The following is a 15024-nucleotide window of genomic DNA, read 5'->3' as shown; positions in this document are numbered from 1 at the left end:
AGCAACATAATTGTTAGCTTCCCCCAAATTAAGTAAGTTCAGTCCCCCACAATAAGTATTTGTAAGTAATTTAGTATCTCTGCTTTGTAGAAAACCTTTAAAGTGGTCAGTTACCAAGTCCTGATACCCATCTGTTAGATATTCATGTTTTTTCTGGTCTTCTCCTTCTAACTGTTGGTAAAAAACAGCAAACCTCTCAATCATTGTGTCATACACAACTCGCGGCCTTTCCCAAGTAACAAGAAGACTGGTATAGTTCTTTGGATCAGCTTGAACATTTTCTGGTTCCATGCTGCAAACTTAGAAACAAAAAACAAATTCACAGTCATTATAGGTGGGGAAAAAAATTAGGGAAGAGACAGTGGTAATTTTAAAAAGCTCACAGAATGTCTCACTACCGTAAGACAAGCCTGAATTCTTCCAGGCTTCATTGCTGAAAGTGGAGAGTACATATCATCAAATCAAGTGTCAGGCTTGCTTTCCTCCCTAAACCATACAAATGCTTTTGGACTTCAACTCCCAGCAACCTTAGCCTGTACAGCCACAGGTATGGGATAATGGAAAGTACACTCAATCAAGACACAGATTAGGACCTAGACTATCTGAAAGCTACATCTGCCACATAACCCTGCCTGATTCTTGCATTATCTTGATCACCATGCTCCCAGGATCATCTGGGAGGCTCATCTGGTGAGAATATAGAAGAGAACTTTCTTAGCAGCTGTTCCTAGGTTATGAAAGTCTCCTCAAAGGGAGAACTGATGGGCTCCCTCCGCTTTCTTGCTGAAAGCAGGTAAAGACCTTCTTAAGCATGCCTTCAACTTTCAGTTGATTGGGGCAGAGAGATGTTCAGTGGGTTTCCTACATTTTTTAAAATATATATGTTCATATTTTTGTGTTAAATTTATCTTTTAATTGGATTGTTTGTTTAATGCTTGTTAAAGTTTGGGACTCTACATTATTTTAGCTATTTTATATATATATATATTATAAACTGCTTTGGGTCCCATATTGGGGGAAAGGCAGTTTCCCACACCTGACAAAAGCTTTGGGCTCTTCATTTGTACAGTCATTGCAAACAAAACATCAACACTCCACTGCATTCTAGTTCTTGTATTCATCTGTTTGTTGGTTGTCTTATTAATAAAGTAAATGAAAGCAAATAGGTATTCATGTAGTTAATTCTCCAATTAAAAAAACCACTGACTAAAAATCTCTGTAATCAATTGTAATCAATTTTCACTGAAACAACATGGATACAGATTTTATTTTCATTAGCTAATAATTTGATTCTATAACACAAGAGGGCACTCAAGGCATAGTATTGTTTTTCAGCATTAAAACTGCATGATATAGTAGACAATTCAAAGACCTTTCTCTCTGTTATATCACAGTAACAGCAAATAAAAAATTAATGAAACAATCTTATTTAACTTGTGGCCCATTTAAAGTCTCTTTCAAAACAAAACGCTAAAACCTATCACAGTGTCAGTTTCCATTTACTAGATGAGGTTATGTACACATTTATTAAATTTAGCAATTACTCTGATACCCTAAGGTATATCCATTGGGGAAAACAAAACTTGCTCAAATGTGTTATATTGAGCCAATAATGTTTAATATTTGAAACTGAAGCAGATGGAATTGAACACACCATTCTCAGTATAAAGGAACATTTAATGCTTTCCTTTTCCTGTTCATAATGATCCAGAGGAAAAAGGTTTGAGTGTTTTAGGTTGCAGTCCAATACATACTAACCTGGGAAGAAATACTTTAGGAGTCAAAAAGATTTATTTCTGAGGAGACATGTATAGGATTGCATTATTAATATATTTCCATTTTGGAAAATACTTGTGCATTGGAGACTTTAGTCATACAAGAGGGACACTGCCACTGGAATGAATTAGTTTGATTTTTTAAGGGCAGTACTCAACATATTGCAGAATGGAGGACAGAAAGTGGAAGCAGATTTGCAATGCTTTATTTCACCTACATAAAGCTTTATTTCACCTACGTCACAGGGAAGATATAGGGATAAAACGGAACAAAGTATACCCAGGAGGACCAATATAAATTTGAGGAGGAACACACCATTTACTAGAGTATATATTAGTAAAATAGTAAATGGTAAATCAGCATTTATGTTTTTAAAACCCATAACCTACAGCTACAACTTCATAACTATGAAATCAAACAACATTATTTTTGCCTTGGTAACGAACTATCTTGAATATATTTACAGCCTGAAACTTACTGAATTCAAGATCAACATTCTGCTGCTATTAATAATTATGGATCTTAAGGTGTGGTTGCAATCTTATGCAGATATACTTGGGATAAGCTTTACTGAGTACCCTTTCATATAGCTTTCATAACTAAGGTTGTGGGACCTCTTTCAGCTTAACAACTGAATTCTGTTTCAGAAAGGTTCTTAGGAACTACATGGAAATAGTGGGTAGGACTCAAAAAAGAAGGTTGTGGCCAAAAATATTGGCATATTTTTACCCTAAATTTATTATTATCAGTAACTAGCCAATGTGGTGTAGTGGTTTGAGTGCTCAGCTACGACTCTGAAGATCAGAGTTCAATTTCCCGTTTGATCTTATAAACCGACCGGTAGACTGTGGGGAAGTCACACTCTCTCAGCCACAGAGGATGGTAATGGCAAGTCCCCTCTGATGAAATTTGTCAAGAAAACTCCAGAGAGGGTTGCCTTTGCCTTCCTCTGAGGCTGAGAGAGTGTGACTTGTCCATAGTCACCCAGCAGGTTTCCATGGCCAAGTGGGGGAATCGAACCCTAGTCTTCAGAGTCCTACCCCCAAGCTTCATGCTGTATGTAGGAGAAAGATCTCCACTCCCTATCAAACTACATTGTTTCTACCACTAAGCTCTAATTGATTTTCTTTCTGATAAGGAAAATGGGATGGTTTTAAAATATGGATCACATATTTGGCAAATCTCAAAACTCATGAATGGACTCCCAGGCATACTGTATTTATTAGAAAGCCATAACTGTCTCCATTGGAAATTACTCTCTGTATATTGTGTTTTGGGTTGTTCTCTGAATCACAATGCATCATGCTTCCTATTCCAGCAATTCAAAGTCTCCAGTGTATATATGAAACTTAAATAGTAAACAGGGGCCTTCTCAATCTAGCTGATATCACATTAAGGTCTGCATACAGCCACAGCATATGGAATGGAGAGCATTATTCACAGAATTTGAATTCTGTGCTTGGAACAGGAAGTGAGAGTGATCTATGCTTCCCATTGTCTGTATTTCTTTAAAGTATGGGATGGAAAATTACAGAATGTCCATCCATGGAAAGACACAGGCTATCTCTGCATCAGGAATAGAAGTGTTGCAAGCATTTCACTTTGGAGATTATAAAGAATAGTGGAAATGAGATGCAATAACATTCTCTTAAAAATATTGGTTTATGTGAGAGCTCTGCTTGGAAACTTGATCCTGTTGTATGCCAATACTCAGTTTCATGTGGGTTCTTGCTGGATGGTTGCTGTAGACAGTCTTTCTGTGACGGTACAGAAAATCATGAATATTTAGATTTAAACCAGGTGGATATGCCTCCCTAGTCACTCAAAATTCTTAGGCATCCCAGTCATCTTCCAAGTTTTTAGCTTAATGCATGCTACCTGGCAAATAATAGTCCAAACAGTTGCATGTGAGTCAATAAACAACCAGGGGATAACAGCAATCCCAAATGAATATGCAGGTATGGGACAAAAGTAAGGAGATAAAGCAAACAGCTGTCGCAAGAACTTCCAGACTAGGCACTCTGCCAGCATTTAAGATTTCAGGAAATGGAAATGTGCAGTTGCAAAATCTACAGGACAACAATATGGTTCTCGGAACAGGAATGAGAAAATAAATGATTAAAATTAAATATCAGTAAAATAAACATAAACTGATTAAAAATACTTCAAGACATAATGTATTAGAATAAAATACTGTAACACAAACTTTTTTTGTGTAATCATATCCTTAACATCCATAGTGTTGTGACTGTTATTTGTCTCTTTAAAATTTAACTAATACAAACCACTAGATAAGAGTTAAATCAAACCATTAGCAACAGATATCCTTGAGCATTTCATCCTTTTTGTTGTACTTTTATGTAATTTTTGTTTCTGAAAAGAAGAAATGGAACTGAAAAATAATACTAAGAACATCATACCTTTTTATATTTTGGACAGACAAAATAAGCTTACTGCTAAAGGGGATCCCTGCTGCAGAGTCGAGAAACAAGGGTGTGGTTCAGAGTGCCAAAAAGAGGCACCAGGGAGGCACCTCTCCTTGCTCCGCAGCTGCACCATAGCAACCAAATTGTGCGGCACTGCTACGCAGCAAGAAAGGAGCCCATGCCGCGCCAAAGCACCAGTTATGGCACAGTGACGTGCCAGCGGCGCAACACCGTTTGGATTCTGTGCTGCTGGTATGTCATCACTGCGCGCACCACCTGGATGGTGCTGCCCCTAAGCAACCCTAGCACGTCATGGGTGCCCCGCAAAGGGCCCATCTGTACCGGGCCCAAAGCAGGGGCAGACAACTGTAAGCAGTAGTAGTTCTCTAGACATTTTTTCACAGTAGTTACCAGCATCCCTCACTACTGCAATGCTGGCTGTGGCTGTTAGAGTTGAAGTCCATATTTTGGAGTGCCACAAATTCCCCACTCCTTTACTAAAGGAAGAATGTGGATCCTTTTCCATTTGTGCATTTTTCACCATATATGTTTCAATATACATCAGCCATGACCAATAGGTCTGATCTGAATTAACTTTATCACTTTAGTTGTACAACTAAAATAATATAGTATGAATCCCTGAGAAAGATGTTTGCCCATGATGAGATACATTCAAAGGAGACAGAAGGATATATAATCTTTAGTAATCAAGTTGTAAGCAGCAGATACATGACATTTCTTTGGATTTTTTTTTACTTAGAACATGTCATACGAGATTATCACACGGATGAGGCCAGCGTCTTTCTCCGGCGATTAAATTGTGTTAATCGTGAGATTGGGGGAAGATTATCACACTCCTGTGCATTTATCCCATTCTTCTCCCATCCAGAAACAGTAATGGACCCATCATTTAGTATTAATGGGAGTTTTGACATTCATTTTAAAATAAGTAATTTTTTAAACAAGTTATTGAATTTTTTTTCCTTACTGTAAATAATTTTTTTTATGTCTGACTGAATTAGGAAGCAAAGGCTTGTGGAAACAGTCATTTATGTGCATATTCCTAGGTGGACAAAGAACTGTATCATGTAACACACTAGGTATTTACTGCATTTCTCTGGCTCTAGGTACAGCAACTGCAAATTCTTAGACCTAATCAGAAATCAAGCAAACATTCTGACCAGATTTTTAGGATTTGGCGAAGCTAGGTTTGGCATCCCCATGCATTGAGATTTCTGGATTAGCATGGTTATTGATTTCGTGACAGTTCTGTATATGTGCATGTTTGAAACAGAGCCAGTATCATGGTAACAAGACTTGGATGGGTGGATGGGTGAGTGGAGAGTGGGAGGAGAGGGTGCAGATGAGTGTCTAGCTCTGTACTAAATCCATAACTCTCAGAGATATTTCTTCCCAAGAGCTGAATTCTGTGGTCCACCAGTGGGGACAAAACATTTTGGGAGGACATGGAGAAGGTCTTCTCCGGTGTTCAAGCCTGGTTATGGAATGCCCATCCCCAGAGTTCTGATGTGGTATAACTATGGCTCCAAGTCAGAACATGATTTTGTAAAAAAAAAATTAAAGCCTTTGTGATCTATTTTTTGCAAATTTTACCAAATTTGCACATGTGCTGTGGTTAACATCACCTGAAATTGTTTAAACTGGTTTTAAATTATCTTTTTTACAAAAGTGACAGATGATTTATACATTTTTAGTCATTTAAAGAGAGCCAGTGTGGTGCAGTGATTTGAATGCTGGACTGCAACTCTGGGTTTGATTCCCAGCTCGGCCATGAAATCCATCAGGTGACTTTGAGCAAGTCACATGCTCTCAGGTTCAAGGGAAGGCAATGGGAAACTTTCTCTGAACAAATCTTGCCTAGAGAACCCTGTGATGGGGTTCGATAAGCTAGAAACAACTTGAAAGCACACAACAACTATTTTAAAATTACTGTTATTGTTATTTATTGTCATACATTTATTTTATTTTATGCTGCCTTCAGATCTTTCAATATAGGGCAGGATTAGGTTTGTCAGGTTGGGTATCAGATAGAGTCCTGTAATATTGCCCCTTAACAGATCATAGAACAGGATGAGGTAGCATAAATTTCTATGAAGCAGGAAAAGGCAACATGTCCTCCATCACCTTCCATGCCCCAACATTCAGCCACAGCTGCTCCTTCCCAACTTGACTATTTCTGCAATCAGTGAATGCTCTTCTGTCCTTGCTCATTAGCTGTGCTGAGAGGGGATGGCAGAGATTAAGTGATTCGCTTTGGAAAATGAAGGAGGACAGATTTCTTCACCTTGCTTGACTGATCTTTATGGTACCCCATCCTGCTTCACAATCCATTAAAGTTACTGAAGCTTCAACACTGGAAATCTAAGTGGGATAGAAATATTTTAATAAACATACATACATACATCTTTCTTCTAGGAGCAATTTATTGTGGTCAAAATCATGCTCAAAACTTTCAAATCTGTAAACTTAAGTAGAGAAATAAATACCTGCTTCATGAATTTCTTCCTGTCCAGTATATGAGGAAAACACCTGGCCAGAAAACTTAAGCTGTTGCTCTCTAAAATTATTTTGCAGGTAATCCATTAACATCACATAACCAGACTGTTGCATGGTGAGGACATCACAAAATACGGTCAGCTGAAAAAAAGGCAGTTAATGCAATCAGACACAGCCTTTCCTTTAGAAATAGTTAACATCAATAGAAGAAAATTCAAGAATGTTGAAGAAATTGCACTTGAATTTCACACATATCTGATATTACATCACAACTCTTACATTTACAAATTGGAGTTTCCATGCTTGTAGCCCAGGGGTCGGCAACCTTTTTGAGCAGGGCGCCGGGTTGCTGTCCCTCAGACAACTGGGGGCCAAACTCAAAATGGCGCCTGGAGTGGCGCGGAAGCTGCGGCGGGGGCGGCAACAGGCGGCAGGACCGGGCTGGTGCCGGTCCCAAGGCCTCGCCGAGCTGGATCCGGCCCGCGGGCCGTAGGTTGCCGACCCCTGTTCTAGCCTTTCTGCAGATCATCTTTTAGTTCAACAGAGATATAGCTCCTTAGCCTTTTTAATCCTCTCCCTAGACAAACTATCTAGATTGCTTCCTTCACAATCAGCCTCATCCCATGGAAAAAGATAATCTTCCACCATTTTAAGATTGCTCTAGAAAACTACATAATGTCCCTGCTCAGCACTGTTTTGGAGGAATGATCTGCAAATGCTACTGCCTTACCATTTCAACCTTTAAGACCTTGTGTAATACATATGCAAATGCAAAAGAATCTGACATTAATTCTTGCTGGCAAATTGTAATGATTTCCAACGATATTGTGGAATTTCTGATTTAAACCTCATCAGAAGTTCCAAAGCTGACATGCAGGTGGACAAGGGAGTGGGTGCTCAGTTTAATGAAACTCAGTTTGTTGGACTACCATAATTGTGTTAGAAATACTCATGGTATAGGTTGAGTGTTCCTTATCTGAAATACATGGGACAAGAAGTATTTTGGATTTTTAAAAATATTTTGGAATGTTTGCATATATTTTGGATACACTGGATACACTTGTAATGAAATAATCTTGGGTATAAACACAAAATTGATTTATGGATCAGAAAAACCTTATACAGCAATAGTAGCTTCATTTATATACACCTGAAGGTAATTTTATACATAGTATTTTTATTAATTTTGTGCATGAAACAAAGTTTGTGTACACTCAATCATCAAAAAGCAAAAGTGTCACTATCTCAGCCACAACATGAAAATCGTTTTGGATTTTGAATCATTTCAGATTTTGGCATTCCAGATAAAAGTGACTCAACGTATTCTTCCACAGAAATTGTTGAGTCACAGTCAGAAAAAACATTGTAACTGTAAAGAAATAAAGCATATGTGTGTGTGTGTGTATTGCCTGTACTGGAACGATATTTGCTTCTGCTGAATGTATGGCATATACACATACAGTATTGACTAGTTACTCTGTGATGAAGCACTACAGAACTAACTCCTCCCTATTATTACATTGCAATTCAGGTGCTCATCACCCTAGTCAGCAGTTTTGGGTCATTTTGTTTGAAATCCACTTCTCCTCTACTCAAAAAATTAAATGAATAAATAAATAATGAATGACAATGTACTCTTTTGCACCATTACTGTATTTGCACTTTAGTGGCATTATTTTCCATATTTACTTTCTCATACTTCAAAAATTGCCATTTACACCACCTTGTTTGCACTGCTTCCTGCTCCATGAATGTTTTTTAAAACAACAACAACAACAACAACAGCAACCAGAAATCCATTAATTATGCAATTACAGAACTGTACAAATGCACAATTGTGTAATTATGCTATTATGGAACCACCCCCTCCCCCTCCAAGACTGGGAAAACAAAAGCACTTCAGGCCACTTCCACCATTTTCCCCTAGGCTTTTCTCCACAACCAGCACTTGGCCAGTTATATTTTTTGTTGACCTTTGATATCTGTTGCCGTTTGGTTCCAAGACCTCTGTTGATACCAAAATCTGTGGATGCTCAAAACCACTGCATAGTAAAATTGTGCCTCTTATATAAAACAGAAAAAGTCAGTGTTTGCTTTTGGGGATTTTTCTTTTTGAGTTGTGGTTGGTTGAATCCATGAATGCAGAACTGTTGGGAATCCCAAAGTCTTCCTAGGCCAATCACCAGAAACAGTAAGAGGTTTCTTTGCTGGAGATTCCTGGGGAATCCCAATGGGAGGAGCAGTAAAACCACACTCAGACCACATCCACTATGCTTCCAATATCACAATGAAGTGGAACAAGACATTTGCATCCAAAGTGGTTACTAAACCATAGCAAGGTAAGATGCCATTAACATATTAATTCAAGGGGAAAATAATTTATTGGCGTATGAGCCAACAACATTACAGCATGTTATTGCACCAGACATCTTGCATTAAGCTCCAAGTGAAGATGGGACTAATGCAGTGCAATTTCAGTTTAACATTGGCTGGCATTCTGTTGGTTAATTTTAACTAAGGTAGACCAGTTCAATCAATTGCTGAATGGTAAGTCAACACATACGTAACTCTCATTGATTCAATGGGTCTGTTCTAGTTAGGCCTAACAAGAGGATTTAAGCCAATCTCTTTACAGTCCAGTATTTTATCAAACAGAAATATACTATACATTGGGGTCTAAACCCCAAAAGATTATAGGATGTATTTATACATTAAAATATTCTGTGTCACTCCTATAATGAAATGGTTCTGTATAGTTTTTGTTTACACTTTGTTTACACTTATTTCATACATCTCTACTATAATTTATGTGTACACAAAGTACACACAGAGACACTGAACTTGGTGTTATCTAATGGAACAAAACCAAAGACTGTAATTTGCATATGATCCATCAACTATTTCAGGAACCTCCTAATTCAAACACTTCAAATTTCTGCATTTTTAACTCTAAAATTCACTTTTATTAACCAATTTTAACCAAACTTACTTATTTGTAACATTTTTAGTGTCAGAAATTCTTTTTTTCCAGATAACCTGCTAGATTCCCCCCACATTTTTCATTAACTTAATATGAATCAAATTTTAAAGGTTTTAGAGCCTACCACTCAAATGTTAACAATTTTATAATCTATCTCAAGAATAATAAGATAATAACAATGGTATAAGTAATACTTTTAACTAATGAAATTATTCTCTTTGTATTGACCAAGGTAATTCAATCATTAACAAAATCATCAACATCAACCTGAATAACACTGCTTTAATTTCCTGGTATTAAATAAAATCACCTGATTTTCTGAAATATTAACAGGGTCTTTGAATATAATCCATTCAACTGTCTCTGAGCAGGGGGGAGTTGATAATGATCCATTGTAAGTGTAATATTTGTTTGTCGAATTTGGCAAAAGGTTTAACAAGACGAAAGGCTCCAGTTCACTTTTTTTCCCTGAAAAATATAAATTATAAGTAAACAGTGGGGACATTCCTAAAACCAGACTACATCAAATAAACCTGGAAGCTGAACTATTTCACAGTTTTTAATCTTCTGGTCAGTGAATACCATTGGAAAGAGGATCACATAAAAGCCCACATCATTAGTAAGCAATTCATCTTCTGTCGGTGAAACTACAATCTAAACTAAAGCAAAAACCAAAACGTAAAAATGACAACAGTAAAAAACAATCACAAGTATCATTCAGCTAGACCCATAGACACACATATACAAACCCAGCTTGAAAACCACCTATGGACAGATTTTTTTACAAACATGGTACCATGATGAAAAATGTCCTAATGTCTGCTAATCTGATAGATGCTGATGGCAGGCCTTTTAGTAGGGTTTTCTTTTGTCATTTTGGAGGCTATGAAGATTTTCATACCAGTGCTTGCCATGGGGTAAGTGCTGGTAAAATGCCGGTAAAACATTTGGGAAGTGTGTGTGTCTGAAAGCCTGGTATGGAAATCTTCTATATATAACCTGAACCGTTGACTGGAGATGCTATTAGTTTATATGTGAGGTAAAACATTGAAACTTAAGTCTAAATGTTTGTTTCTCCTAAATATTCTCAAAAGAAATGTTCTTGTTGCTTGAAATTACACACACACACAGGGAGAGAGATGTGTGTCTTTTATTTTAAGTTTACTAATTCTCTTTATGTAGATTTGAGTGTGGAAAATTGCTCTTGCAAGTTTGCTCTTTTTAAAATCTCTCTGAAGATCAAGTGGGATGCAAAAAGGCGAAATTATGGATGGGATTTTTCCTGTGCATTCTGTTTAGATTTTTATTGCTGTGTTGTAACATAAATTTCAACAAGTGTTTGTCATCAGTAATGGACTGGATAAGGGCAAACAAACTGCAGCTTAATCCAAACAAGATAGAGGTGCATTTGGTCAGTCGAAAGGCAGATCAAGGAGTAGGAATTCAGCCTGTGTTGGATGGGATTACACTCCCCCTGAAGACACAGGTTTGCAGTCTGGGGGCACTCTTAGACTAAGCTATGAACCTGGAGTACCAGGTTTCTGCAGTGGCCATAAGTGATTTTACACATTTAAAGCTTCTGTACCAAGTGCACCCATTCCTTGAGATATCAGATCTGGCCACTGTGGTACATCATGTTTGGACTACTGTAACATGCTCTACTTGGAGCTGTCTGTGAAGAGTGTTTGGAAACTTCAGATGGTACAAAGGGTTTCAGCCAGACTGTTAACTGGGGCAGATTACAGACATCACACAATGTCCCTGTTTACTTTGACAAGCTTTTAAACAGAAAGCTTTTCAAAGAACAGCCTAGGAGGTGCTGTATTGTTTTAGCTGACCTGTTTTTAATAGCTATTTATCATTTTTATCATTTAAATGTAATTACTCTACATTTCAAAAATAGTGGCACTTTTTATTAACTTTCCTGTATCTAACTGATCCAAAAGAATTATTTTTATGGTAAATGTACATATATTCTGCAAAACTGAAGTATGAGGTTATGACAATGATTCTAAAAATCATCATGACCCCTTTAAAATTTGCCATGAGGGACAGTGGCAGCAGATGGTTCTGTTATCAGCAGGATGATAAATATGCTGTGTGTTTTAATGTAAATTTCAAAGGAAATATCCAAGGTGATGAATCTATTTAAAGTTCAGGCTAAAAAACAGAATAGAGTTACCACATACTGTAACTGCACCAGCAGACACGAATGATGTTGGGTACAATGTTCTTTATAATATGTGTCAGTATACATTGTGGTACATGTGAGCTATCAGTTAACAGTTCACAGGTTAGTCTCCTAATGGGGGCCCTAAGTCTGTAATGGCCTCCAGTTCTTACATCTGGTGTATAGAGAATTCACCACCAGACAGGCAGGCAAGGTTACAGATTTAATTCCCTTCTTCCCTTTTCTTTTCCCCTGGCTTCTGTCTCAATGAATGTGCTTGATGCTGCCACACTTTTATGCTCACAGCAGTGCGTAGCTTCCCCTTTCCCAGATAAACACTGCTGTTCTCTACTCCTGCTCCCTTATAACTGCAGGCAAAAAGAGCTATTGCCAAGGAGAACAGCTGGAGCAACAATATATTTGCTCTCACTGCCAAGGAATAGTTAGGTGGTACTTCAACAAAGAAGGCACAGTAGCCTCAGGCCTCTCTCTGCATATCATGATAGCTGAGAAAAGTGAAGACTTGAAGATTATCTGATTCTTCATCTGATCTGTTTGTACTGGTTGTTAGAAGAGAAGGCCACAAGAACAGAGGGAGTTTAGTACAGGTGTCCTCTCATTAAGAGGATAAAATATGATCTGGCCATCTGTTTCATTTCAAAGCCACACCTCCTATAAATAAATCATGTTGCCATAGCCATTATCTGCGTTTCTTGTTTCTCCTGTTCTGAACATGTATATATCTGTTTGTATCCATAATGTTTACGATAATTCTGCTTGTGAAATATATTGGCATTTCTCAAATGCTCAGGCCTTTCCCACATGATCACGTTGGCCACATTTTCACCTTAAGGCAAGCCACCTGGCTTATCAAACCATGATGTACATGAGTTGTACGGTGATGCATGTAGACCATTCAATCCCTTTGTGGCTCTCCCTCTTCATAAGCAGGTGAAAGAACAACAAAGTTACAATTAAATATTGCTCCCCCTTACATCTGAACCCAGAGCTATAGTTAATTTATTCTGAAGGACTCTGAACCTACAAGTCAATTTTCTGGCTATAATCCTGCTGGTATTTTACATTGGCACAATGATTCATTAAGCTGGCACAGTGCTCATTTTTTATTGCTGTGCCGTATCGGCAGTGGAGTGTGTGAGAAACAGAGGAAGACTTCTCTACTTCCTTTCAAGGAAACTCCCAAGCAGCCTATTTCCTCAGTCCATGCTAAGTCCCTCAAAGATAAAGATGCCCTGAAGCTAAAGATGTTCTGGGAATGTTGCCTCAGAAAACCATAGGGAATTTTTCTTCCTAGGCAGTGTTCTTGGGGGGCTTTTTGCTTCAACGATCAATCTGGAAGTCAGACAAAGAAAAAATAGGTTGCTTGGAAGCTGGCAACTTTCTCTTTGGATAGCAAAGGAAAAGACTTTTGCTATCTTCTTCCAGCTTTTGATCCATCCAGCCCCCCATAAACACATACTTATGTCAGCCCACAAGGTCTTGTCTAAATCACAGTTTAAAGCTGCTTTTACTGCTGGATTGTATTGGGGCAATAAAACTAGCCACAGGTTTGAATGTACAGATCAACAACTGGAACTATTCAATTTCTCAGTCTCGAACATAAATGTAACAGTGTTATCAAGAAAACAGTCTTATACAATTCTATGCCACTTTTGCTTTTTGTTCGTTATGTTTTGGAATAAAGTGAATAATGACAAGTTCTAAGCTTGGTTTTCTTAATTTAAGACAACATGAATTTTTGCATTAAATATTTGTTTCTTTTCGACCTAGGAAATCAACACACTATAGGAATACACTCAAGTAAGTTTGCTCTGTATTTATAAAACAATTATTCTGAAGACTCCCTTCAAAGGAAGTCATGGAAAGAGTGTCAATCGACTGAAAATAATTTTTAGGTTCAAAGCAGTGGACACAGATTCTTTCATGCTCAACTGTGGCCTGTGTAAAATTCTCAGCATCTATGTGCACATCCATTTATTACAATATTAGAACCAAATATGGGTAAGTGAAGTGTACAAGCAGATGGAACAACTCCTTGTGTTGAATTAGGGCATAGAGGTGTTTTCTTTTTTTCCAGGCAGGGAGTAGAGGTTTTCCACTCGTGGCTTGTAAATCAGTTACTAATCGCTTCTTTTCCCCTGTAAGTAGGTTTATAAAACAAAGGTTTTAAGATATGGAGCAAATTGTCTCTTTTTTTGGTTTGAACATATTGTATCCAGAGTTCATAAATTCTTATCACTGGAAGTTTAATGTATTTGAATACATTGATAACTGCATAGATGGTTTTCCATGTTACATCACAAACTCACCAAAACGACTAACACTGGCCACTCCATCAATAATTGAATTGTAATCCACATTATCTTCCAGACCAACCTGTTGGAGAAATGTTCCATAATTTATTCTTGAGCTCAGTGTTTCAATCATTTGTTAATTCTCCAATTTTAAAAAAATATTTTTTGAAATCATATTTTACATATACTACCTTTAGCCAAACACTGCAATGGATAAGACTTATTTACTTTTGCAGAACTAATTAACAACAATATATGTATGCACCGTACTATTATCTTTAAGATGGAAATGTTTGCATTTCACTGGTAATTTAAGTCAATATGCATAAACAAGGATTACCTCAAATAAAATGGATAACACTCTTAATTTTCCATTTCCTTCAATCGCCTTATCAATATCTTCAAACCGATTTGGATCATAACAGTAGATTTGCATCTGTAAGTAGAATAATATTAATTTAGGTGAATTTTCCCTTAAATTATACCAATAAAACTTTATATATCAATAGTAAAATAATTTATTGAATATGTATATTGCTTTTTGTAATTATTTGCTTCAAAGATGAACTTCTAATCCTAAAACACTGTAATGTCCCTTTCTATGCTGCATAAATATTACTTTGACATATAACGCAGTCTAAGGCTCTATTCTCAATAAGACTAGTCATCAATGTGGCCTACTTTAGCCAACACAGTAGCAAATGTAAGCCTGATGTGTATCAAAGAGCATGTTGGGCCCTCAGGGTCTCAGCTGACCTAGGTTTTGTACTAAGTATCAATATAGACTTGTAGGATTTGCATAGATTTTAATGTACAGAAAAGTAATGTTCATCAATAGAT

At 37.2% G+C, this 15024-nt stretch overlaps 1 protein-coding gene across 4 annotated transcripts in view; it reads right to left on the bottom strand.

The window, feature by feature from the left end:
• Positions 1-15024, bottom strand: part of PTPRZ1 (protein tyrosine phosphatase receptor type Z1) — a 121419-nt gene that overhangs the window by 49817 nt on the left and 56578 nt on the right. For all 4 annotated transcript variants that reach the window (XM_089524364.1, XM_089524365.1, XM_089524366.1 and 1 more), the window contains 5 exons: positions 14525-14620; positions 14200-14266; positions 10010-10167; positions 6710-6860; positions 115-299 (listed from right to left, as the gene is read on the bottom strand). In XM_089524364.1, coding sequence (XP_089380490.1) covers positions 115-299; positions 6710-6860; positions 10010-10167; positions 14200-14266; positions 14525-14620 — 657 coding nt within the window. The remainder of the gene's footprint in view (positions 1-114; positions 300-6709; positions 6861-10009; positions 10168-14199; positions 14267-14524; positions 14621-15024) is intronic.

This window comes from Sceloporus occidentalis, unplaced genomic scaffold (assembly GCF_023333645.1).
Source record: "Sceloporus occidentalis isolate IW3139 unplaced genomic scaffold, rSceOcc1.0.p SCAF_5, whole genome shotgun sequence".
Taxonomy (NCBI): Eukaryota; Metazoa; Chordata; class Lepidosauria; order Squamata; family Phrynosomatidae; genus Sceloporus; species Sceloporus occidentalis.
This window is presented reverse-complemented; position numbering and strand designations above follow the sequence as displayed.